Below are 26,759 nucleotides of genomic sequence, written 5' to 3'. Positions count from 1 at the left end.
CCCCACACCCCCCCAACAACATTTGACCGTACAATAGTACAACAGTTAGTCCTTCATCTACGAACTGTTAGTATCGGTTTCACACCAAACCGTGTACCAGCCATGGTTATTATACAATAAAATAATTAGGTATTAGGGACAAAATATAAAGTCCATTTAGCAAGATTTGACATGAAAATAGAAAGAGAAATACAATTAAAATCCAAAACAAGATGTTTTGGGGTTAAGCACAGATCAAGACGACAAAGACTGACACTGTCAGACAGGATGCAATAAATCACCTATGTTACATGTATTAATATGTATATATATATATATATATATATATATCACTTTTATTAAAATTGTTTACATGTGAACATGGAAAAATGGGCTATTTTAATCTATTTGCAGAGATCGTTCATTATGGGAAATGGACAGTTTATACGGAGTAATTTGGATGCTTTTACCCAGCAACAAAAGATCACCAGTTGAAGAGCGAGTTCTGTCCTAACGTCATGAAATAGATCTGACTGCATCCACCCGACTGGACAGAAGCAAAAAACACCTGCAGAGAAACACATAATACCAAATGCTTTGTTTCATACCTTTTAGTCATCCATATGCTTATAATGCCCAGACAACCTCTTTAAAATGGTTATATGTTATGGGATTTCTGGGGTAATTTTGAGAGATTTTTGCCATTTCTAAATGTGATGATATGGGAATTTTCTTACTTTATCGTTTCTCTCACACAGGAACTTGAGCTTCTGAGCCTTTTTGTGCATAAAGACTCCCTCCAGACTTCCAGTCTTGGCAGATCTGAGTTCGATGGCTTTCTCCCCCCATCCCATCACCTGATTTGATTGAAGGTAGGCTGCCATACAACAAAGAAACAGATGCAAATCAACATCAAGTCAACTAGTCACGAAGAAAGAACTCTAGCTTTAACTCACACACAAAAACATTCAACAAAGTGGAGATGATTTGGTACAAACATGGTTTTCTATCATTGCTGTTTAACATGAGCAACTCTGAAAAAGAATGAGTGAAGTTTTAACATTGCATCAATATATTCATCTGAACTATATGAAGGAGATGTGATCAAAGAAATCATTTTAATTATTAAGCAAAATCACAAGAATGCAGTTGTTCTGAATATGAGCACGACTGCGAGCATGATATTCAATAAATCAACAAGATAACATTGAGTAAATTATATTGTCGTTATATCAGTAATATCGTATTAAATATTACCAGTAATATTGTCGAGGTAAGGCACCATTCTCTGTGATCGAAACTCAGGTTTTCACCCTTATTTCACCCTTAGGAAACCACAGAACACCAAGAATGTGCCGTCATTTGTGCCAAATTGAATTTGTGGTTAGCTCATCAAGGTTGAGTACACATTCCCACTAATATTATACAAATATTATATTTGTATAATTTTTTTAGTTTTTATATATTTATATACTTTTTAATTCTATCATTTTGTGTACAGTACATTTTTGTTGATAATTTTCCACATTTTGGCCAATAAAGTTTCTAAACTGAACTGTTAGTTTGTCAGCAGCAGCAGCAGCAGCTCACCAACATCCCATGCCAGGCACAAGATATCCTGAAGACCAGCTAGTCTGGCCCATCACCACTCATCTAGTGCAAATAGACTCAACCATTGTAATGGTGTTAGCACTGATTCATTCAAATATTCCTCTGCTGCCATTGAGCCGCATAGAGAAGATTACCCAGACTGATGTGGTTATTCAAAGATGTAAAGTTCTACACAATAGTCTCCTCCATCTAAGACTAATAGTCTTACTAATAGTTACTCTAGACTGGAACCACTTTAGATATGAAGTTGTCTTGAAACCTCTTTTAAGGAACACTGCTTTAATGTTGAGCTCTGGTAAAGTAAGGGAATGTGAGACTATGTAAGTCTTGTACCGTCTCTTGTTTATTATACTGAACACATAGATCTCAGTAGAAAACTTTTGTCACATCCTCCAAGCTGAGACCACAGCATGTTTAAAAGCCTGTTCACACCAAGAAAAAACAAACAAAAAAAACGTTATAAGCGTCCACATCAACAGATGATAACGGTATGTTTATTATAAGAGTGTGCTTTCAGTTATGTTTTCCGAACATTAATGCATATATTTAGCTCTGAAAGTGATTACAACAATATGTTCTAGTTGTGGTGACAGACTCTGCTGTTTTCTTAGGGCGTTTTCAGATCTGTAGATCGCTTGCTTTGTTCTGAAACAGGGACTTTATGAGTTCACTGTTACAAATAATAAGATTTGTAGGACGTGAGGAGGCGGGGTGGCGGAAGGGTTGCAGAAAAGACTGTCAATGAACAGAGGTGAGTCGGCTATATATATAGGCCCCTGTTAGAGGCAATGAGGTGACTGGAACAAGCAGGAATCCGTTCAATGCAAACTTTATTTTACAATAAGTAGAAAAATCCCACGGTGCAGAAACAAACCAAAAATAAATGAAAAAATAAACACAACTATACAGTTCAGTAAACACGTTCATGCCAACAGTCTATTGTTGTACCAAACAGTGGTGGTACTCCGACCACGCTCACGCCACACTCACCCCCCCTACTGAATGTTACCATGGCCATCTTAACGTCGTGGCCCCGCCTACGGAACATACCAAGCTATAGGCAAGTCTAACACAACATTTAGTCTCACATTTTTACACACAATATATTGCGCCCAACCCTTTTATGTCTTTCCAGCATCCCAAAAATCAATTGTATGCTATGTGTGTGCAACTGTGAAATGAGGGAACATGCCCCATAGTCTGTATATGGTCACGGAGTATCTTCGTGACATCTCCTCCCCAATCGTACTTATTGGTTAGAACATGCTCCTCCCGAACTTTGTTAATAAAACATCATTTATTACAATGTAGCATTTTCTTCTTGGTTTGGTTCACTTTCACAAGGCAACATTTCAAAGCTTACAAAAATGTGTTTAGGCAAGTCACATGTGATTAAACTGTCCTCTTATTGCTCAGAGTTTCCTCTGCATCATCCATCAAGATGAACTGACAAGTTCGCTTCGTGATTTATCTTAAGAAACACGAGAAGTGCCAGTAATACAATGTTTCAGTCATCATTCAAGCTAGAACAGGGACACATTCCCACTCTACTAATTTATTCCCATAAATTAAAAATTAATTTATAATGCCGTTAGAGTAGGAATCAAGGCTTCGTCGGGACAGTATTCTTGCAGTGCAGGGAGAAGAGCAACATATTACACAACATTTTAAGAAGAAGAGGCGCTCTTTGGTTTTCAACTGTGATAACCAATGTGCTCACTTCACAGAATCAGACACTGCTGCTTTTTATATAACACATTTCCCGTTATGAATTATGATACTGCTTGGTTCCTTGGTTTCGTTTGGTCGGATTGCTTTCTCACCTCAACTGAACCACCCCATAGTTCGTTTTCAACTGGGCCGAGACCACCTCGATCAGGCGATCTCAGAGCGATTGTTTTGGTGCGGATCCGAGCATGATTGCGTGTTCATATTTGCCTAAATTAAATGAACAAACTGAGAAAATGCACAAAGTTCCGAAACAAACGACCCTCAGAGTGCGATTTTTAAAACTTTATTATTCTTGGTGTGAACAGGTCTTAACACAGGACTGCTGTGACTTTCTCCACACACAAATCTGCTCATATGTAGGAAGTGGGCTGAAAGATGACTCATCCACCCAAATTACTTGTTTTGCTTTTTTGTATTTAGAATCTCATTCGCATTAGTCACATGTCAGTACAAGAACTGCACCTCAAGAGCAGTAAAATAGCTTACGACCAGACCGCATTTAGACAGTTGCATTAAAAACCAAGAGAAACAACAACAAAAAAACATACACATTAAAATGAAGCTGCATTATCTTAAGCATTATAAAGCATTTGAGAGCTGAAACTCACCGACAGAGGCGGGCATCTCCCCCCACTGCAGAACCGTCTCCTTGGTGATGCGGCCATAGGTGTCGATATAGATGCCCTCATCCTCGTAACACAGCAACAGCTCCATCCCACTGCTGCTGGGGAGGATGATGATGGCATGCGGACGAATCAGACCTTGAATCTGAAACACACAGACATTCTGTTATAAAGAGGAGAACGGTTACTTCCTTAACAAATACAGAGGTCACAAGTACATCACTCTACTGTACTGTGTGTATGCCATGCTGTCAAATTATCCATAGCTCCTCCTAAGTACATTTACTGGTTACGGCATGTAATACAGCAGGGGTCAGCTGGTCGTAACATAAAAGTACTACAGCCAATTATTATGCTAAGGCAATGTATATTAAAACAAAATGACTACCTATTTTCATTTGAAAGTTGCAAACATAGGCTGTATGTTTTCTTCAATAATGTGTTAATTTACGGAAGCATATTATCACATGCTGTCACAAAAAAGAAGTATTTTCTCTGCAGCATCTTCAATATGATGATTTCATTTCCATAGAGCTGCCAGACCCCCCAAAATAATAATATTAATAAAATAATAAAATAAATCAAATGTAAATATATTGTTTATTAAGGTGACAATATTATTGAGTTTAATTCAGTAATTTTTATCGTAATTGGAAAACAAGTTTGAAGCACCATTATTTTATCTATTATTTTATGAATGGTTTTGAGCGTTTAACTAAAAAAAAATCAGCTGAAAGATTCAGGCAGTTTACGTGAATTGTGACAATATTTCTAGATAAAAATGCATGTCTGGAGTATATTAACTCTTTCCCTTTTATTGATGGAATTTTCGATGTGTCTGCTTCGATTGATGCTTCTGATGTGTCTGTGGGCCATGCACATTTCCCCGTCTGGCACAGAAGCCGCAGTGTCCACTGTTCCAAGTCCAGTGGTCCTAGAGGTCCTAAATCCGATGGTCCCATGTCCAGTAGTCCTGTGTGCCAAGCACACTTCTCCATCTGGCACAGAGGCAGTGGTGTCCACTGTAGCACCCCCAGAGGTTGCAACGTCTGTCCAGGAGGTCCAAAGTCAGGTGAACCATCGTCCAGTTGTCCTCCCAAGTCTGGTTGCCCTGGAGGACCCAAGTCTGGTGGTTCCATGTTCATTGTTCTCATGTTCTTCAGGTAGTCCTGGAGTTCCCAAGTTCAGCATTCCCCAGTCTGGTGGTTTCAATTCCAGTGTCCCATGTCTGGTTGCTTCCAAGTCTGGTGGTCCTGTAGGTCCCAAGGTCTTCATCCACACTGTGATCTCCAACTCTGCTGGCTTCGCCCTGGTGTTCTTCAGCCATGACAGCTTCACCTTGGTCTTCAGCTCCGTCATGGCCACCTGCCTGATCCCCAGTGGTCTTTTGCTCCGCCATGATGTTCATCTCCACCGGCCTCACCTTGGTTTACTTTACCATTTATTTTTATGGTTTGAATAATTGATTTTGATCCAGGTAATGGGTAAGGTTTTCCTCCAACCTTCTCAATGGCTCAGCTGTTACCCACTTCTGGGTTGTGCTGCATGTTTCCCTATGGGCTGGGCACATGGGGCGGGTTGCATACTTAAAGATCCAGACAGAACAATTTTTTTGTTATTTTTACTTTTAAAAGTTTTACTTTTACTTTTTTTTACTGTTGTTTATTTCTTCTTTAGACATTTGTTTAATGCCTTTTCAACTTCATTTAACCCTACTGTAGATTTGGTTTATTCTGGTGCCTATTTTGGTGGCAATTTAGTTTAAAAACGGTTAGTTCGCCCAAAAATGAAAATTTCTCACCCTCATGTCATTCCAAACCCGTAAGACCTTCTTTCATCTTCAGAACACAAATTAAGATATTTTTATGAAATCCGAGAGCTTTCTGTCCCTCCATAGTATAACGACTGAGACAAATCAGACACAATTATTTGGTATATTTAACAAATAATCTTTAAAACTCACTATGGTTCCATCCCCAACTAGGGCAAGAACCATGACTACCATCAGATAAGATGGTTTTATTGCTGTGGTCATGTGGTCAAGACTGAGGCCATAGGAAAGACATACAGCCCTAAAGACATAAATTACTGTCTACGAGGATACTTGGAAAGACGGCATTTTGACAAATAAGTTTATGTATTTAACTCTTGAATCCCAATAAGGCGGCAACAAGAACTCAGTTCAGTACCCATGTTTTCATGTTTTCAATCATGCAGCGTCTCTCAGACAGCGCTCAGAAACCATCTCTTAGACAGTGTTTTTCACCGCTTATTGCATTTTAACAGTTTTAAAACACTTGTTTTTAAACCGCAATGCTTAAAAACAAACGTAGCTTTCGTGACCACGCAGCACAGCAACATCACGTGAGCATAACCGCTATAGAGACGATAGTCCAAATTCTCGGTTCATCTGGTCTACTGGTATTTCGCCCCACCTCTATTTCATTATTTTATTGTTAACTCTTTCCCCGCCAGCATTTAAAGAAAAAAAAGTTGCCAGCAGCCGCCAGCGTTTTTAATAATTTTCACAAAAATTGGCAACCAGAATATTTTGTTATGAATATCTGAACATGCAATATATCAAAGAAAGAACACAAAACAAAAAAACATTCTGCATTTTTTGCATTGATGCTTTTTTTTAAATAACACTTGAATGTGGCTAAGTTTTATTAAAAAAAAAATAATAATTAACAAAAAGTTAGTTTTTTCAAAGACTACAACATGCATAAGCGATGCTTTTATCGCTTGTTTTTGCTTCTTTTTTTTTTTTTTTGCCAGTGATTTGATCCGAAGATTCTTTACTGTTTCAGGAGATGCGTAAAAGTGCACCTACTGTATATAACAGTGAAAACATGGAAAGCTGGAAAACTCTGTTAATGGCGTGGAAGCTTTGTCTCATAAATGACAGATAATTCCGTCAATGGCAGGGAAAGGAGTTAATAAAATTATGGTGAAATCTTTATCACACATCACTTTTAAATAAATGCAATGACCATGTAATTCAGTTCATTCAATAACAAGAATGAGGTTAAACACATTTTAATATTAAAAGTTATGCGTTACCTTTGGCTTAGCTAAAAAAATTATAATAATTCTTAACCACTTTTTAAGCGACTACAAAGCATTAGAATAGATATTCTCAATCATTTGTACTTACATGTCTATGTCATTTCCACAATCACACACCTCCCACTGTACTTGCCTGACTCAGAAATAAATTCACACACACTGTACTGCCATCCCTCTGTAGAGCCACCACAATCCTGAGCATCAATACGGGCATCCAGAGCCGCAGAGAAATCCTTATCCTCTGCCGCGGGATTCTCATGAGCGCCAGCCGCGCAAACACACCGACACAAACAGAGAGCGTGTTCCCAAGTGGGAGAAGCAGAATTACACCACGCAAAGAGCAGCTTGAGTGTGGAAGGACTTCGCTAATGAGTGTGTGCAAGTGAAAGACAACAACTACTGTACGTGAAAGATGGAAAAATGCAATTGCATTAAAAGCAATGTGTGTGAGAATATGAAAAAGTGACAGAATGAACGAGAGAATGGGAGGGAATGAATGAGAAAATGTTGGTATTGAAGGCTACATGATTTAGTGCCGCCCAGCTTCCAGTTCTGTTTCTTGCCGCTAGTTCAACTCTAAATTTATCTACTGCCTGTTATTAGAAGAAAAGAAAAAACCCTGTGAAATACCAGGTCATTTCAATGGGCTTATGCTTTGGGAACATAGCAAAGGCTGCAGAGTTATTTTTGGACGAGAGATCAGTTTGGAGAAACTAGCACACACACACATATTGGGAGGAAGAACTAGTCCGTAACTATGTGGGACACCTCAGAGGAGTGTGGGCCGTAGCTAGGAGGGGGTGGTGGATGAACACTACGGTCTTCGCTCTTCCTCACTGTAAAGGATACACTGCTGTGTGGGTGTGTGGGGACGTCAGCAATACAGTCAAATGCAGCTCTATATCATCACATTTTTCACACATTACATTTTGTTCTACAGTACATGCTGTTCATATTTATGCCATCTCTAAACTGTAGCGTTTGGTAGAAGGAAAACGAGTGTGATGCGGTGACGGCATTGTCATATGCCTGCTTTTGTTTAAGGGTGAATCTCACGAAAACACACCCAAGCCAAATTTCACCCCAAAACCAAGATCATTTTGATTACTTGTGAAACAAAGTAAAGGTGCAAAATATCTATCTACAGTATGATGGTACAAAACTGTGGTTTTGTGATGTGATGTCTCAGCTGCTCTGTGCTATCAGGGTTAAACACACAGAGAAATCTGAATTATTATTCCATGTTTTCAGATTTGAAATTACTGTGTGTTTCTGGACCCTTGTAATGAGAATCTCTGGCCAAATACACAAGGTAGGGTTGATTGAAATATAGAAGTACAGTTATCAATTCTTTGTTTTGCTTTTAAAGTAAGCCAGACAGGCAACACAAACAACACATAATAATGAGCATTTAAAATATAAATTAAGCAATATAGCACGTACATAAAGCTTGCCGCATACACCAGCAAACATTGCATGAACTTTCTGATATTAAGACTTATTTTGAGATCAAACTAAATAACCTATAATATAAATAACAGCCTTATCTTAAAAAAAATGAATTCAACAAAAATAGAAAAAAAATGTAGGACATAAATATAAATTATAAACAAACAAATAAATAAATATACAGCAAACTGAAACACTTAAAAGAGAAATATCAGTGCAAACATAATCAGGCTGATGGATAAGTAACCTTAACATTGAATGAAAACTCAGAGGTCTGAACTTAAACAAAATTATATACTAATACTATTATATAAAATTAATAAATAAAATATAGCCTATGGTAGCAAGTGTAAAACCCGGAAGCACTGCAGTGTATTTACTACATCAACAGCGCAGGAGAATGACACAGAAGAGAAGAAATTCTTCAATAAAGTCATTAGTTTTGTTTGTTTTTTGCGCACAAAAAGTATTCTCGTCGCTTCATAACATTAAGGATGAACCACTGGAGTCACATGGACTATTTTAACGATGTCTTCACTTCCTTTCTGGGCCTTGAAAGTGGTCATTACTTTGCAGTCTATAAGGGGGTCAGAAAGCTCTCGGATTTTTAGAAATATCTTCATTTGTGTTCTGAAGATGAACGAAGGTCTTACGGGTTTGGAACGACTTGAGGGTGATTAATTAATAACAGAATTTTCATTTTGGGGTGAACTAACCCTTTAATTCCTCACACACAGGCACAGAACGCACGTGCTAGTTTGCAGTCGGCTGTAGTCTGCTGGATTTTCTGCCCAACTGGCCATACTAGCAATCTATCACTACGTGACAACGTTTTTCTTTTCTTTTGTCACTAACCGACTGATTAAAATTTAGTTGACCAAGCTTCTTTTTGTCAGTTAAAGTTTAGTCGACTATGAGGGAGCAGCCTTACTGTAATATTCTCTCTACTAGCTCTTTTACAGTATTTACATGTACAGTAGTACCACAATGAAATATCTATCACATGTATTGTACAACAATATTTAATGATTGCACAAACAACTACACAGGAACATTAATTTAGATCTCCCACACACAAGATACTGATTACTGACACTGATACTGAGTTTCACAAAGATATTTCATGATGAGAAACAAATTATTCGACAAGTGCAAGGTTTATTTAAAGACATGAATAAGATGAAGGCCATTCTGAGTTTTTAAACATGACATCACAGTTCTGAAATTAGTGCAAAAGTGATTGTAAAATAACAAACAAACAAATAAAAAAAACTGTACTTCCTATAAAACAGGAGCAGTACTATGCCGGGACACTCATTTTCAAAATGCTAAATAAATTATTCTGACACATTTTATACTGTGAGTGTTCAAATAGTTTTAATGTATGCATACAGTATGTATCAGTTAAGTGTTTTTGTGAATTTATGCTCTTAACCATTTTCAGTGGTGACAGATCCACTAAACATTGTCCCACCATCAGTGCAGACAACATTGGGCCATTTATTTTAACACAATGTTACAGCTGACCCCATTAGATGTTTTCTTGATTTTTTCAGTGACCTAGCATGCTAGTATTACCTAAAAAATTAGGAATTACAACAGACAGTTGCACTACTGCAGGTGTAGACAAGTGCTTGCTGGGATACTCACATGACTGGGCAGGTACAGATCGAAGGGCGTCCCTGAATCCACATCAACAGCATGAAAGCCAGAGTGAGATCCATAGATGACCTTTAACCTCTGTCCATTCTCCACCGTCAGGTCAACTGAGAGGGGCTTCTGAGGCAGTGAGCTGAAGGACTGACCGAAGATAAAAAACAAATGAGTTGTAAACAACAAATGAGCGCACACACACACACACACACACACACACACACACACACACACACACACACACGTATATGTGGTTTACGGGGACTCTCCATTGGAGTAATGTTTTCTAATACTGTACAAACTGTATATTCTATTCCTTACACTAAGGCTGCGTTTACACAACAATGATATGCTTAAAATGGAGAAGTTTTTCCTTTGCGTTTTCCTCGTACATCGTCAAAACAATCCCCATTCACACGGATCTGCGAAAACGAATAAAAACGCTGTATTCTGCTGCCAGGCCATTAGATGGCGACAAAACACTATAGACTGAACACGTAATACACATGTGCATGACATCGTCGTCTTCAGAGATTAACTTTTTTGTTGTTTACACGAGACCATTTTCAAAAACTTGCACTTTGAAACCCATTTTCAAAAGTTGGTGTTTTTAGACACCCAAAACGCATAAAAAGTCTTCCATTTTTAGTTGAAAACGGTGTTGTGTAAACAACCCCTGGCCCTGCCACTAAACCTAACCATCACAGAAAACTTTAGCTATTTTTTTAATAAAAACAAAAACACAGTTTAGTATGTTTTTTTAAGCCTTTTGGTTTACGAGGACACAGAAAGTCTCCTCATTAACCATGTTTACGTTGTAAAATCCCCTGCCATTATAAACATTTGTGTCCTAATAAACCATAAATTCAAGAACACACACACTTGTGCAACACACAGAGACTTGAGCAGTGTGTCATCTGAAGGTTTTACATCCATGTTCACTGTTCTCCACTTTGACAGATGAACTTGTGCCTTGACTTGTCAACTGTGAGCTTTGAACAATGTCATCTTTGGTGATGACATCTTCAGTGAGCAATCACCTGATTTTAAATCACCTGATCAGATCACGTACAGAGGTGATGTGTGGAACAACATATATAAGATCATGTGTTGCATGAAGGACAATTAGTTGTGTGTGTCGACGCACTCAGTCCGAAATTTGCGGCCACAAAGAGCATGTGTTCATTCCTGATGCATTACCGATGCAATCATAATTACAACATTTTTCCCAGAATGTTCATATTTAGCAGCATTAAAACTCATTTGGTGTCCAAAAAAAAAAAAAAAAATTGAATTTCACATTTCATTTATCCGTCAAGAACTTCAGCAGCGAAACATGATGCCCATCGCTACACTAAAATGAGCAAGCCAGCTTCGGGTAACAATTTCTTTGAAAAAAGAACATATTTTCAATGACATTTTGTAAACATACTATGTTTTCATGTCCATAAAAATGGGAAGGACAACAATCTGATCTAAATGTTATAAAAATAAACGGCAGAACTTCATGTCAGAAGTAGAGTAAGTCTCTCAGGACAGCAGTGAAGTAGGACACGTACTCAAAAATGACCCATTTCCAAAAACACCCCAGTTACATTATCTATCATTACACTATCCTATTCTTTTTTTTCAAATGGAAGAATATATAAATGTAAACAGCAGGTAATTAGCAGGTAATTAGAAATATCACATTAGAAAGTATGGTTATGACCATACAGTAACTGCCTCCTCAGCCTTGGCTCAAAGCAATTATGTACTAGGAATCTCAGAAACCTTTCAAGAGCTTTATGTTTCAACCTTTTCTTTAAAATTCACTGTGGTTTCCAGGTGAAATGAACACTAGTGGCAGTAAAACACCAAAAACTTTTGTTCATTTTCACACAAATTGTGATTACTGGGGCAGATTATTGATTAATAAAGACTTTTTGGCACAGCTTTTCTGACGTAGTTTACATTTACATTTATGCATTTGGCAGACGCTTTTATCCAAAGCGGCTTACACTGCATTTCAAGGTACACATTTACATTCTTATCAGTTCTTGCTTTCCCTGGGAAACGAACCCATGACCTAAGCACCAATGCTCTACTGTCTGAGCTACAGGAAAGCTATAGTTAACTTGCTCGGTAGCTCACCTAATTTTTTAAAAATAAAATCAGCATAACTTATGGGCAGTATGACAAATACTTCTATGATGCACAAATGTTTTAGAATCTAATAGGTAACACTTTGCAATAAGGTTCATTAGTTAACATTAGTTAACTACCTTAGATAACATGAACTAAGAATGAACAATACTTCTACAGCATTTATTAATCTTCGTTAATATTAATTTTCAACATTTACTAATCCGTTATTAAAATTAAAGGTTGTATTTTTTAACATTAGTTAATGCACTGTGAACTAACATGAACAAACAATGAACAGCTGTATATTTATTAACTAATATTAACAAAGATTAATAAATACTGTAACAAATGAATTGCTCATGGTTAGTTCATGTTAGTTAATACATTAATACAACTAATGTTAACTAATGAACCTTACATTTATTAATTACTCATTATTTTTAATGAGAATGTGACTTCTTTGGCACTGTGGTAATATCAATCTCTTTCGTTTCTTATCATTTCCTCTTTTTATAAAAATTTCAGTTATGAAATATTACCAAAAATGTTTTGGCATACTTTGTGACATTTCACAGAGATCATCTCTACTAGCATACGAGACTTACTTTGAAAGCCATGAACTTGTGGTATGGCTTGGGAGCCCATGCATAGATCTCCACAGCGCTCCTCAAGGCGATGACCAGGAACTTGATTTTTTCATACCGAACTGAAAGAAGTTAGTGTTAAATTATCATCAAAATGGAGATTACATGCAAGAAAGACATTTATAAAACCATTCTAGCCTAGATTATTATAGAACCAGAGGCGAGGCCACATAAGGGCCAGGATGGCACTGTCCCACCCAATCAAAGCTGCCAGAATATACTAATGGTCTGGAAATAAAACTAAACTGACCATCTTTCCTATTGTATCCAAATTGTACTAAACCGTGACCCCAAAACCGAGGTACATACCCAACCGTGACTTCTGTGTAACGTTACACCCCTAATATATATATGTACTGTAGACAGACAAGTCCAAAAAATTTAGGTCCATCCTATTTCACCAAGTTTTCATCACCACTGCATGTTGTTTCAAAACTGACCACAATTATGACACTGAAATCTGAATTTGCTCTATTATTGTGTGTCATTCTGTGATTGTAAATACAACCAACAAAAAACACCCTTGAAAGACAAGCCTTTTTGATCCAGACTTAATATTTGTCAGGATACTTGCTACTTTACAGGACTGATAATACTTCCTCTTCTGGTTTGCTAGATTGAGTTGACCAGGTATTTCCATGCAGTGTGTGTATAATAATAACTATCAGTGTTTTTAATTATAATACTTAGTATGTTTTATTGGCTTACCTTGAATGTCTACTCTAAAAGGAGTTTAGCCCTTGTATACTGTAAAACTGCCTGAGATGTAGCACAATGATGTTTGTTGGTAAAGTCCATTAAAACAGAAACATATTTAAAATGGACTCACCTATTTTGTAGCTGACACATCCCTCCAGGTCTCCCACTGAGGTCCAGCCCTGTTTCTTTTCCACCTCTGGATCATTATGCAAGATCTTATTCCTCAGCCAGGACAGGTAGTACAGCCTCAGCTTGTTTTTCTTACCTTTCCACAAGAAATAAACAATAAATTAGATTCAAGCTATATCTATACACTACCAGTTAAACGTTTCAATGGTTTTGAAAGAATGGTTTCTTCTGCTCACCAAAGATGCATTTACTTGATCAAAAAATACAGTAAGCAATAAAATTGTTCAATATTACTAGTTTTCTATTTGAATATACTGCATTTTGTGTCAACTAGACTCTCCCCTGTGAAGGCTTCATCGACACGATTGCTGATCCTCAACAAAACTCGTCTCCATACCGGCGTGACTCCGATCTTCAACCAGATGAAACTGGATAATATTCTGATTGTTCCAAACCAATCTGACTTCTGACCTGTAATGCTGCCTGAATCATAATCATACACTGTTCGTTCATTGACCAGAGGAAAACTTTTTTGAATTATTTCCCTGTTATCTCTGTAAAGCTTTTGAAACAATCTGTATTGTAAAAAGCGCTATATAAATAAATGTGACTTGACTATTTTAAAAGGCAATGCTGAATTTTCAGCATCACTACTCTAGTCTTCAGTGTCACATGATCAATTTATCAACAAATCTTTTTTTATGCCCAAAATTCCAAATCAAAACACACTATGGGCCGTATTTTAACGATCTGAAACGCAAGTATCAAGCGCGAAACGCAAGTAACTTTGTAGGCAGGTCTCGGGTGCTGTTGCTATTATACCGGCGGGATAAATGACTCTTGCACCCGACGCAAATCTAAAATGGGTTGGTCTGAAGTAGCTTCATTATTCATAGGTGTGGTTTGAGCGTAACGTGAAATAAACCAATCAGAGGGTCATCTCACATTCCCTTTAAGATCAGGCGCACTTGTTCCATGGCGGATTGCTATTATAACGGCGGATTTGCCAGGCGTGCCCCAGGAGCGGTTCACAGCCAAGGAGACCAACGTTCTCGTCAGGGCCGTAAAACACAGAGAAGTGACATTGTATGGGGATGAGAGAAACCCACCCAAATTAGCTTTGGTTAAACAGGCGTATAATAATTTGGGTAAATGTGTAAGCTAGATTTATGCCTATTTTTTTCACATCTTCATGGACACAACAATGATTTCCCTCGTGTTGAATATTTTTCCTTGTAATTATGTATGGTTTTCAAAAATGGGAACTGCTGCCTGTGTAGATGAGAGAAGCAAAGTGTATGCGCGTTGTGCACACGCTACATTATGGCCAAGCATGAGCCCTTAAAATAGCATCTGAATAATGCGCCACTGACTTTAGACTAGGTTTTTCCTGGTCTGTGGTGGAATTGTTTTCTGAAGCTGCAAAATAGCACCAGGGGAACGTTTGCGCCGGAACACGCCTCCTCTTTTCGCTGATCCAGTAAAGTGAACCTCGCAAGTTCATTCCTTAATTTACTGACGTGAGTCTGTGGAGGGAAAAGTCCGCTGGGCGTCGGGTGCAAAATAGGAATGATACATGCGTCAGTGTACAAAGTCAATTGCGCTGGGTGCAAGATAGGGCCCTAGGGGTGTAACGTTATGACGACATCATGTCACAATTCGATACACATCACGATACTGAGCTATTATTATATTATTGATACTGAGATGTACTGTTGATTAAAATGCTAAATTTGGTATTACATTGTGGGTGTAAATGATTAGGCTTGGTGCTGGAAACCCAATGCACAGGACAATAGAGACACCAGAATAACGTCTCGGTTACATATGTAACCCTCGTTCCCTGAGAGAGGGAACGGAGACATCTCGTTGTGACCGACGATTTTGGGATCTCGCTCAGAGGACCGATCTACTTCGAGTGTAATTAAACGAGCCAATTTCACATTGGCATGCAATCATTGCATTCAGCTGCTCTGCCTCGTCAGCGGGGGTATAAATGAGCAGCTGGTGCATGATGCAATCAGTTTTTCGCTGAGGAGTTGAGCCGAGTTGGCGACCCAGGCCCCAGCGACGGTACAGCGCCCGTGGCGACGGGACGAGACGTCTCCGTTCCCTCTCTCAGGGAACGAGGGTTACATATGTAACCGAGACGTTCCCTTATCGTTCGGTCACTCTCGACGTCTCGTCGTGACCGACGATTTTGGGATCCCTACCAAAGCGCCACGGGCGCTGCCCGCTTCCAGCGCCCTGGGCAAGCCTCTTAAACCCTCTTACCCTTCTTGGCGATGAGACAGGGCTTACCCAGAGAGTGTCCATCACTACTGTTCCGAATAACCCCTTTATAGTGACAAATATTGGATAACGCTGGGAAAGTGTGCCCCCCTTCTTTTACAAAGGAGGGAACACTGCGGAATCCACATCCTACTAGAGGTCTAGTGGAAGACTAGTATGGACTAACCTTTTGAGGGCTGTGCAATACGGAGTCCCTGAGTGGCTCTCACCATCGAAGGATAACAACACCGTATGGACTAACCTTTTGAGGGCTGTGCAATACGGAGTCCCTGAGTGGCTCTCACCATCAAAGGATAACAACACTGGCAGGGACGGCAGGGCGGACTCTGCCAGGGGAGACACCGGCTTCATTAAAAGCTTGCTGTGGAACACACATATGGAACCTGCTGAAGGTCACACATATGGGCATCCAGGTCTAGAGCTGGTTCTCAAGGATACATCAGTCGTAGGCCTGGCACCGGACGCTCCGCAACGTCCGGACGCCATAGGGATGATCGGAGGACTCACAGGGTCTACTAAGAGGACTCTCTGGAAAATTCTAGCGCACTTGTGGGCGCAGCAAGCCGACACTAACCCGGGGCCCCCTCGTGTCTCTGACCATTTGAGGCGAGAACGCGGGAAGCGACCGGGTCCACACGAAGGCTATAAAACCTAGTGAACGTGTTGGGTGTCGCCCAGCCCGCAGCTCTACAGATGTCTGTCAGCGAGGCGCCCTGTGCCAGAGCCCAGGAGGATGCAACACTTCTGGTAGAGTGAGCTCGCAACCTGAGAGGACAGGGCACACCTTGTGCTTGGTAAGCCAAGGTGATGGCATCCACTATCCAGTGGGCCATCCTCTGCTTGGAGACAGCCTTCCCCTTCTGCTGGCCTCCGAAACAGACAAAGAGCTGGTCTGAGGTCCTGAAGCTTTGTGTCCGGTCTATGTACACTCTGAGTGCCCGGACGGGACAAAGCAAAGCTTGGGCTGGGTCTGCCTCCTCCGGGGGCAGCGCTTGCAGGTTCACCACCTGGTCCCTGAAAGGAGTGGTGGGAACCTTGGGCACGTATCCAGGCCGGGGTCTCGATACCACGTTGGTGTCACCCGGCCCGAACTCCAGGCACGATTCGTCGACCGAAAATGCTTGCAGGTCCCCTACCCTCTTGATGGAGGCCAATGACAGCAAAAGCAAAGTCTTCATATTTAGAAGCTTTAAGTCAACTGACTGCAAAGGCTCAAATGGGACGAGCTGAAGTGCTCTTAGTACCAGCGTAAGGTCCCAAGAGGGTATGGAAGGAGGACGAGGAGGATTTAACCTTCTCGCCCCCCTAAGGAACCTGACGACCAGGTCATGCTTCCCAACCGATTTACCCAGTATGGGGTCATGATGTGCAGATATTGCAGCCACATAAACTTTGAGGGTGGAGGGGGACAGCCTCCGCTCCAACCCTTGCTGCAGGAAGGAAAGCACGGCTCTGATCGAACATTTCCGGGGGTCTTCTTGGTAAGAAGAACACCATTTGACGAACAGGTTCCACTTCATAAACTTTATGATTTTTTTTTTATAAGCTCGTCTCGTAGCTGGTGCTCGGGCCGAAGTGATGGTGTTAAGTACCTCTTGGGGTAAGTCACCTAGAACCTCCGCTTCCCATCCAGGGGCCAGACATGGAGTTTCCAGAGGTCTGGGCGCGGGTGCCAGAGGGTGCCCCGTCTCTGAGAAAGCAGATCCTTCCTCAGAGGAATCGGCCAAGGAGGGGCTGTCGCGAGGAGCATTAGTTCTGGGAACCAGGTCCTGCTGGGCCAGTATGGCGCTACTAGCAGGACCTGCTCCTCGTCCTCCCTGACCTTGCACAATGTCTGTGCGAGAAGGCTCACTGGGGGAAACGCATATTTGCGCAGGCCCTGGGGCCAGCTGTGTGCCAGAGCGTCCGTGCCGAGAGTTGCCTCGGTCAGGGAATAGAACCACTGGCAGTGGGTGGTCTCTGAGGAGGCAAGCAGGTCTACCTGTGCCTCTCCGAAATGACACCAAATCAGCTGAACCGCCTGGGGATGGAGTCTCCATTCTCCTAGAAGTGCTGCACGTGATAGCTTGTCGGCTATAGTGTTGAGTGCACCAGGAATGTGAATGGCACGAAGCGGACCAGTACGTCTTTCCCCTGTAGGCGCCGTTTGAGGCGGCTCAGAGCAAGACGTACTGCTAGCAACTCTAGGCAGTTGACATGCCAATGCAGATGGGGTCCCGTCCAGACCCCTGAGACTGCATGCCCGTTGTACGTGGCACCCCAGCCGGTGGCAGAGGCATCTGTGAACACCACTGCATGTCGGGACACTTGTTTCAGGGGGACTCCTGCCCGCAGAAACAACGGGTCCGACCACGGGCTGAAGTGTTTGCGACACTCCAGAGTAACTTGGACCCGGTAGGTGCCGCGTTGCCACGCCCACCTCGGAACTCGGCCATGGAGCCAGTGCTGAAGCGGTCTCATATGGAGAAGACCGAGCGGTACTACTGCCGCTACGGCCGCCATATGCCCCAGGAGCCTCTGAAAATGTTTCAGTGGAACCGCGGTTCTGCCCTTGAAAGTGTTCAGGCAGTTCAGCACCGACTGGACACGCTCGTCTGTGAGACGTGCTGTCTGTTCGACCGAATTCAACTCCATACCAAGAAAAGAGATCCTCTGCACTGGCAAGAGTTTGCTCTTTTCCCAGTTGACCTGAAGACCCAGCTGGCTGAGGTGACTGAGCACCAGGTCCCTGTGTTCGGACAACTGAGCTCGGGACTGTGCTAGAGCCAGTCGTCGAGGTAGTTGAGGATGCGAACACCCTGCTCTCTCAGAGGAATAAGGGCCGCCTCCGTGACCTTGGTGAAGACACGAGGCGACAGGGACAGCCCGAAGGGTAGGACCTTGTACTGGTATGCACGACCCTCGAACGCGAAACGCAGAAATATTCTGTGTCGCGGGAGGATGGAGACATGGAAGTACTCGTCCTTCAGGTCTATCGCTGCAAACCAATCTTGGGGACGGATGCATTCGAAAATGCGTTTCTGCGTCAACATTTTGAACGGTAGCTTGTGTAAAGCCCGATTCAAAACTCGCAGGTCCAAGATCGGCCGTAACCCACCGCCTTTCTTGGGTACAATGAAGTAAGGGCTGTAGAACCCTGTCTTCATATCGGCCGGAGGAACCGGCTCTATCACATCCTTCGCCAGTAGGACCGCGATTTCCGCTCTCAGGACAGGGGCATTGTCTGAGGTTACTGATGTGAACCGAATACCCCTGAACCTGGGGGGACGCCGGGCGAATTGAATCGCATAGCCGAGCCTGATGGTTCGAATGAGCCAGCGAGACGGCCTCGGGAGCGCTAGCCAGGCTCGCAGAGACTGTACAAGCGGGACCAAAGGAACCACAGGTATACCCGGGGCGGGGCAGCGAAGTGGAACACAGGGACCCAGCCCGTGGAGCTCTCTTTCTGTCGAGGCTGCCGAAGGCGTGGTCTGAGCGTGTTGTGAGACGCTTACCTGGTTCCGTGGTAGGGCAGATGGGACGTGAGGATGCTTGAATGTGTCCTGAACCCGTCCGATACTGCCCTCTGGCGATAGAGGAAGGGGAGTGTGTCTGGGTAGTGTACCATGAACCGCTCCCTGAGTCCTCTTGGGACCCAGAGAGGAGAGAAACTGCTCTTTTATTGAAAATTTGGGTACCGCTGGCTGTTGGGCCAGCGGCAGAACAAAAGAAAACTGGAACAAAAAATTCTCCCGCCGGTCCTCGTCCGGGGGAGAGAGTGGTCCTGTCGCCATCTCCCAAAGAGCAGTCCTCTCCACCTCTGGGTCGCCCATCTCAGGGCCTCTTACCCTTACGCTTCCCTCCTGGTTTGGCGGAGGCCTGGACGGGTGGGGTGCCGCGGCCGGCTCCTCTGCGCTGCTTTGCTGGTGGTTGCTGCGGAGGAGCGGAGGCGGACGTGGGAGGGCGCCCTCGGCGAGGAGCAGACGAGGTCGCTGGCTCCGACGGCCTCTTACTTGGAGCCGACCGCCGGGGCAGGATGTGTTTAATGGCCTCCGTCTGCTTCTGTGCTGCCGAGAACTGTTGGGCGCAGCTCTCTACAGCCTCGCCGAAGAGACCGGTCTGGCAGACAGGGGAGTTAACCCTCTGGGGACCAAGCTGTTTTTGGGGTCCTTGAGATGTTTGACATGCCTTGACATTTGTGCTTTTTTCAGTTATTTATAAATATGTTAATGGCAAAGGTGTAAATTCACTCTATATAGCACAAACAGGGCTACCATAATATGCGAGCAACGTGTATGTAGATGTTTGTATTTTTAAGAGAATAATGTTTATGCGTGGTTATTGAAAAAAATTAAAATGAAAGTTGCTGAATTAAGACCACAAAACACATATTAAATATGTGTCCACAAGACTTTTGACTAATTGATGTTGTCCCTTTGAGTTCTAGCTTCAAAATGATGTAAAAATAGTCTTGCTTTATCGTTCACAAAAAAAAATACATTGATTTAAATGGTGTAAAACAGGTTTTGCTTGGAAAGCCAATATGCGAGGGGGAGTAGTAGTTTACACCTTAGATTATGAATGTCCCACCCACTCTGTATAATGAGCCATTCACTCAGGTGTGAAACTGACTGAGCCACAATGCAAGGACAAAAGATGTATTTAGAAGAAGACTTATATTGACCATTTAAGATTTCGCTTACATCTCTCTTGTAAATATGTTTTGCTATTTTATTCAAAATGTTACAATTACAACAATAATTACAATTTCAACAATATTTCAAGTGTACTCTTTCTTTGTAAAAAAAAAAAAGAAAAAGATTATAGGCCTACATTTTATCATATGTATTCATTAGTTTGAATATAGCCAACATTGGAACATCTAACATCTTAGTCTATGAATTTATTTTTGACAAAAATAGTATTTTTTTTGCAGTTTAATACGTTGCTTATACAAATACATTTTATTTCAACATATTCCAGTCGATTTTTACTCATCTCAGTAGGCTATAGCAAAGCAGTTTATTCTTTCACACACAGACGCGCGATTCATATTTAGGCTAAACAGTCTTTACAAATATGTCCCCTTCATTCATCTCACAGAAAGGCGAGTCATATTATAGAAATGCGATTCATCTTTTTGCGGTTTACATAGGCCTACACTAACGTTATTCCATAACGTTATTCCACACGTGAGAAAAGAAAACAGCCTACCTCACTCCTCAGCGGAATCTGCTCCTCATTTCAGGAGATATTGCTCCTCATCAGCACTGTTCTGAGGAATATTTTCTCCATAAGGTAGGCTATAATGTCTCACTCGCGAGGAGTCGCGACGCGCTTTGTTTACAGCTGATGTGGGCGTTTCACAGCTCTGAAATAGTTCTCAGAATTTGCGTTTGAATAGCACGCGCTCTCCGGGGAGTGGTCACATTACTGTGAATGAGCTCCTAATGAGCTCGACAGGAGTCGCTCTCTTTTTATACAGATTACAGAAGCTGAGAATATTTGTTTTTTATATAAATGACTTCATTTAAAAGATGCGATCTCAAGCTTTATGCCCGTGGGTCTGTTTGCCTGTTTGACTGAATTTTCGCGGAGTTATAGATCATTTTCGAACGCGTTTCAAATGGGAGTTTACTGACAGAGAGAAGGCAGAAATCGCATCATGTTAATTTTTCTTTATTTGTCAAAAAGCAAAACACTTTATTTTTATTGTGAGTATACAGAAAAAAAATAGAAACTGAACAGGATCGATTGATGTATTACACGAAAATGAAAGATCAAAATTAACAGAGCATTTAGTGTTTATTTTCATTGCTAAAAAAAAAAAACGAGCAAAACGCGCGGGCGCGTTTGTGGTCCCCAGAGGGTTAAGGAATCTGACCTTCTCAGTCTCCCGCATGTCTGCCAGGCACAGCCAGAGGTGTCGCTCCTGGACCACCAGGGTGGATATCGCTCGACCCAGTGACTGCGCGGTGACCTTCGTCGCTCGTAGTGTGAGGTCCGTTGCGGCACGAAGTTCCTGGAGAACCCCTGGGTCGCGACTACCCTCGTGCAGGTCCCTCAGGGCTTTGGCCTGATGGACCTGCAGTAACGCCATGGCGTGTAAAGCAGAGTCAGCCTCTCCACAAGCTCTGTAAGCCTTGTCGGTTAGCCCCGACGAGTACTTACAGGCCCGGGATGGGAGACACGGTTCCCCCCTTAGTGTGGAGTTAGGGGAAAGTTGCATGGCAACTGCCCGCTCCACGGGGGGGATACGCGCATAACCCTTGGCTGCCCCGCCATCGAGGGTAGTGAGGGGGGAGGGGACCCTAGGACCACTTCTGGCAGTAAAAGGTGCCGTCCATGACCTAGTGATCTCCTCATGCACCTCGGGAAAGAATGGCACCGGGGCAGGACGCTGAGAACAAGCGTGGGCTGCCCCAAGAAACCAATCATCCAACCGAGAGGGTTCGGGACACGGTGGAGGGTTCCACACGAGCCCGACACTCTCGGCGGCCCGAGATAGCATAGCCATCATCTCTGGGTCCGACTCGAGCAACACTGCCACACCCGAAGGGAGCAGCGCAGCCGAGTCATCATCCCCGGAGAGAGAGGGCTCGCCCTCCAATGCTGCGATCGACATCTGATCGTCAGGCGGGGCGCCGAAGGATACGACTGGTGCAGACCTCAAAGGTGGCCCAGCCCGTTCCTCCGACGGCCCAACTGGTTGCGGAACAGGGGAGTGAGGGGGTCCCGGGGGTGGTGGCCCCGCGGAACCGGACCTCACTGTCACCCTGAGATCTCCCAAGCAACGGCCCGAAGTAGCCCCCCGAGGAGGGTTAGATCGAGGCAGAGGCGAGGGGGCTCCCATACCTTTGAGGAGTGAGAGCCGCGATCGGAGCTCCGCGATGGTCATGTTCCCACAGTGAGAACATGACTCATCCACGAACGCTGACATTGCATGTCAAATGCCCAAACATACAACGCAGCGTCCGTGACCATCACCTGTCGTCAGGGAACGACCGCATCCAGAAACGCACGGTGTGTTTGGCATTTTTGTACAAATGCGCATACACACCGTGAAGCTCTTTTAGAGAACTGCTCTCTCGTTCGTGCTGAAGCACGCAGGGGAAACGCCCACTCGCGTCACCAACGGGTAAGGGGAATCCCGCTGTGCGCTACCGTTACCAGCTGTTAGAACAGCTATTGTTTTTAAATCTTCGCTGGAACGGTGAGGGAAGTCGCTGCCGCGCCGTATCGCCAACACTTTCAAGAAGAGCAGGTAACTCGTTCTCTTACAGCTTGTTGTAGACCTTCTTTGTTGACCGAAGCTCAACTCCGAAGTGAAAGACTGATTGCATCATGCACCAGCTGCTCATTTATACCCGCGCTGACGAGGCAGAGCAGCTGAATGCAATGATTGCATGCCAATGTGAAATTGGCTCGTTTAATTACACTCGAAGTAGATCGGTCCTCTGAGCGAGATCCCAAAATCGTCGGTCACGACGAGACGTCGAGAGTGACCGAACGATAAGGGAACAATATTCATGATTCTGAAGCTGAAAATACAGAATTATTTTAGACGAATATGCTTGCACTCTGTCACAGACTAGATATATTTAAAATAATGTGGCCACTTTTACTAGTAACATCAGACATTTGGCATTATCAGGACCCACAAATATTCCCAGATTGCATTATTATACATTATATTCAACATTATATATAGTAGTTTAATGTAGTACTGACACTAAAACTCTGCAAACTTTCTCACACAGTAATTTTTATTTTGGATGAACTATCCACAATACATATTGGCCCTCATTTATCAATCTTGCGTAGAAACGGGCGTATATATTGGCGTAAGATTATGCTTACACTCCTCTCATCGCCTGATTTATGAAGCTGTGCGTACCTTTGAAATTCTGGTGTACGCAATACCTGCCCTTGATAAATGCCGCGGCTGAAATCGATCGTCATTAGAATAACACGCCCCTATATATTCAAGTCTCCGCTCCCCCCACGCCCTCATTTTACGCCATGGACACACGGAAGACGGCAAAGAAGAGAAACTTCTTTGAGAAAGAGAAAGCGAAACCAGGGAAGTGGAAAGAAACAAAATTGATTTCTAGATTTTTATTATTAATGAAGCTTATTGTTATTTAGAAGAAGAATGTCGTTATTATTATTTGTATTATTATTATTATTATTATTATTTAAAAGAAGAAGAATGGCATTTTTATTATTTTGTCAGTCTGAATTATTTTTTTGGTCATTGAAAGCCTTTACTAAACCCAGTCCGTGCACACCTGCCGGGCCTAACCCTGGCCTAACCGTCGTTTCAAAGAATAGTACAGCGGCGAGCGCGTCGAGTATAAACGCCTCGTCCGTTTGGGGAGGTGCGCGCGCAGTCTGCGGAGACTCGCGCTGCGGAGCCAGGCGAAAGTATAAACAAGGCTTGAAACGTCAGGTAAAGCGCACAGGCTCGCAACTGAAGGAATACATATGCCTACAATTCAAATGCTTTTGTAAAGTCACACAAATTAAACATTGAAGTCCATGTTGCACAAAAATAAACACTGAAGTTTATAATTACTATGTTGTTGTTTTTTTACAGTGGGTCATAATATATCATATCTTTTAGTTTGTCAGTGCGTTTTGTGGTGTTAGGAATTGTTTTTCTGCGCATTCCCGCACTCAAAACGTGCGTACACCACCTCCTGAGCTGGCGTAGGATTTGAGCGTGCCGTACGCCAACGTCCATATTGATAAATCTCAAAGTCAACGTGGTTTTGGGAGTACGCCAGGTGTACGCTGGAAATTTGGTGTACGCACTTTTGATAAATGAGGGCCATTGTCACTATTCACGATACATATTGTTGCATTTTTGTATTGCGATATATTGTGACATAATATATAGGGATGTCCCGATCAGGTTTTTTTGCCCTCGAGTCCGAGTCATTTGATTTTGAGTATCTGCCGATACCGAGTCCCGATCCGATACTTAATACATAAAAAAAGAATAAAGAAGAGCGAAAAAACAGATCCAGGATGTTCCTTATTTTTTATTTAATTCACCTTATTTTAACATTCAACAACTCTGTTAACAAACAGAGCACTTCTGTGAGGTAGCTTGAACAATCAAGTAATACATAAATTCTTCACTTTTGGACTTTAGTGCAACAGTAAATATAAAAAAAGTCTAATATATAAACAAATAGCACCTCAACTTAAAATACCCGGCAGGCATGTAAACAAATAAAAAATAAAAGTGCTACAGTGTTTGCAAAGCCAGTAATGTGCTTTTAGGAACTGCACTCCTAACTCTTACGCCGGTTTCACACTGCACTGTTAGCAGAGCGTGCAGTGCGTTTTTTTTTCGCCGCCCATGTTAACAGATTAAACCAGGCTTTAGAGCATTCACACCGCGCGCAGAGGTGGCGCGGAAGTGCGTAGCAGAGCAGAAGTGCCGCGATCGTTTCGGCGCCGAGTCTATTTTTGCTGCGCCGCTTTTGCTGAATTAAAGTGACAATACATTGATCATGGCCATAATACACCGCAGTTTTATCCAAAAAGTGCATTGATGATATCTATTGTGTTTTAAACAGTCAATCAAATGACCAACAGCAATTTAAAAAGAAAACAAATGTCCAAAAACAAACTTGTTGCCAGAACAATAAAAACAAAGATGAACCAAAAGTTATATGAAATTATTAATAAAATAAGCTTCTTGACAAGTCTTTTTTCTTAAATGTATTTGAAAACGAAAAAAAGCAATGCCAACTTATCCATTATAGAGTACTCTGTCTGTAGCCAACACAACCCGCGCGTGACAAACGCTGCCAGTGTGAAAGCAAAACGCGCGTGTCCTGCTCCTGCTCACCATACGCACTGCTCCTGCGCTGCTAACGCGTGCAGTGTGAAACCGGCGTAACTCTGTGCCACCGCATAACTATAGATGTGTTAAAAAATAATGAGAATATATATACATATATATCCGAGTCCTGATCGGGAGGTAACGTCCGATTCCGATCGAGTCTGAAAACACGTGATCGGGCCCGATTTCCGATCACGTGATCGGATCGGGACATCCCTAATAATATATTGTTACACCCCTACAAAACACTGTTGCTTGGTCTGCATTTATCAATTCCTAATTGAAGCAACCATACACAAAGTTCATTGGGCACTGGAATGAGTTTAGTAAGAGAAAGCAGTGAGATCGGTCATGCATACATATTCACAAAGGGGCAAGCACTGAAGTTACTGAAGGGGCAAGTTACTCTTTTCAGAAAGCAGTGTCACTCAACCAAGAATATGCATTTACCATACGATACTATCAGAAGGTAATGGGTTATAAGTTGTGTGAAACAAATATAATGTGAGACAAATGGAATGTATGCCTTTTGTTTGCAAATAAATATGAGTTTTGTCTGAATGTGTTCATATCAATGAGTTCAATCATGCATGAGAAACCACATATTTGAACGTACTAATGGAACATATAAGCAAAGTTTAGCACTTCAAAGTTAGTTTCTAAGCAAACTATTCCACGAATGAGAATATTGTGTTTTCATGAAATTTGTAAGAGAGACAATGAACTCGCTCATGCAATTCCATTCAGTATGTTTTCACATGTACAACTAGACAAAAGCAATGGAAGTCAATGGGAACCAAAACTGGTTACCAACATTCCAAATATCTTCTATTACATTCCACAGAAGAAAGAGAGTCATACTGGAATGACATGAGGGTGAGTAGGTGATTTTTTAAAATCATTTTTAAAAGAATT

The 26,759-nt window shown here is 42.2% G+C and overlaps 1 protein-coding gene across 4 annotated transcripts in view; it reads right to left on the bottom strand.

The window, feature by feature from the left end:
- Window positions 1–318: 318 nt before the first annotated feature.
- LOC311095262 (traf2 and NCK-interacting protein kinase) overlaps window positions 319–26,759 on the bottom strand; it is an 80,484-nt gene continuing 54,043 nt past the window's right edge. For 2 of the 4 annotated variants that reach the window (XM_084133720.1, XM_084133721.1), the window contains exons 27-32: window positions 13,716–13,850; window positions 12,848–12,948; window positions 10,113–10,262; window positions 3,930–4,089; window positions 717–856; window positions 319–547 (exon numbers count right to left, since the gene is read on the bottom strand). In XM_084133720.1, coding sequence (XP_083989846.1) covers window positions 464–547; window positions 717–856; window positions 3,930–4,089; window positions 10,113–10,262; window positions 12,848–12,948; window positions 13,716–13,850 — 770 coding nt within the window. In that variant the 3' untranslated portion in view covers window positions 319–463. The remainder of the gene's footprint in view (window positions 548–716; window positions 857–3,929; window positions 4,090–10,112; window positions 10,263–12,847; window positions 12,949–13,715; window positions 13,851–26,759) is intronic. The other 2 variants (XM_084133718.1, XM_084133719.1) reach the window with 1 other exon arrangement.

The sequence above is a fragment of the Abramis brama genome (assembly GCF_963993115.1).
Source record: "Abramis brama genome assembly, chromosome: 13".
Lineage (NCBI taxonomy): Eukaryota > Metazoa > Chordata > Actinopteri > Cypriniformes > Leuciscidae > Abramis > Abramis brama.
This window is presented reverse-complemented; position numbering and strand designations above follow the sequence as displayed.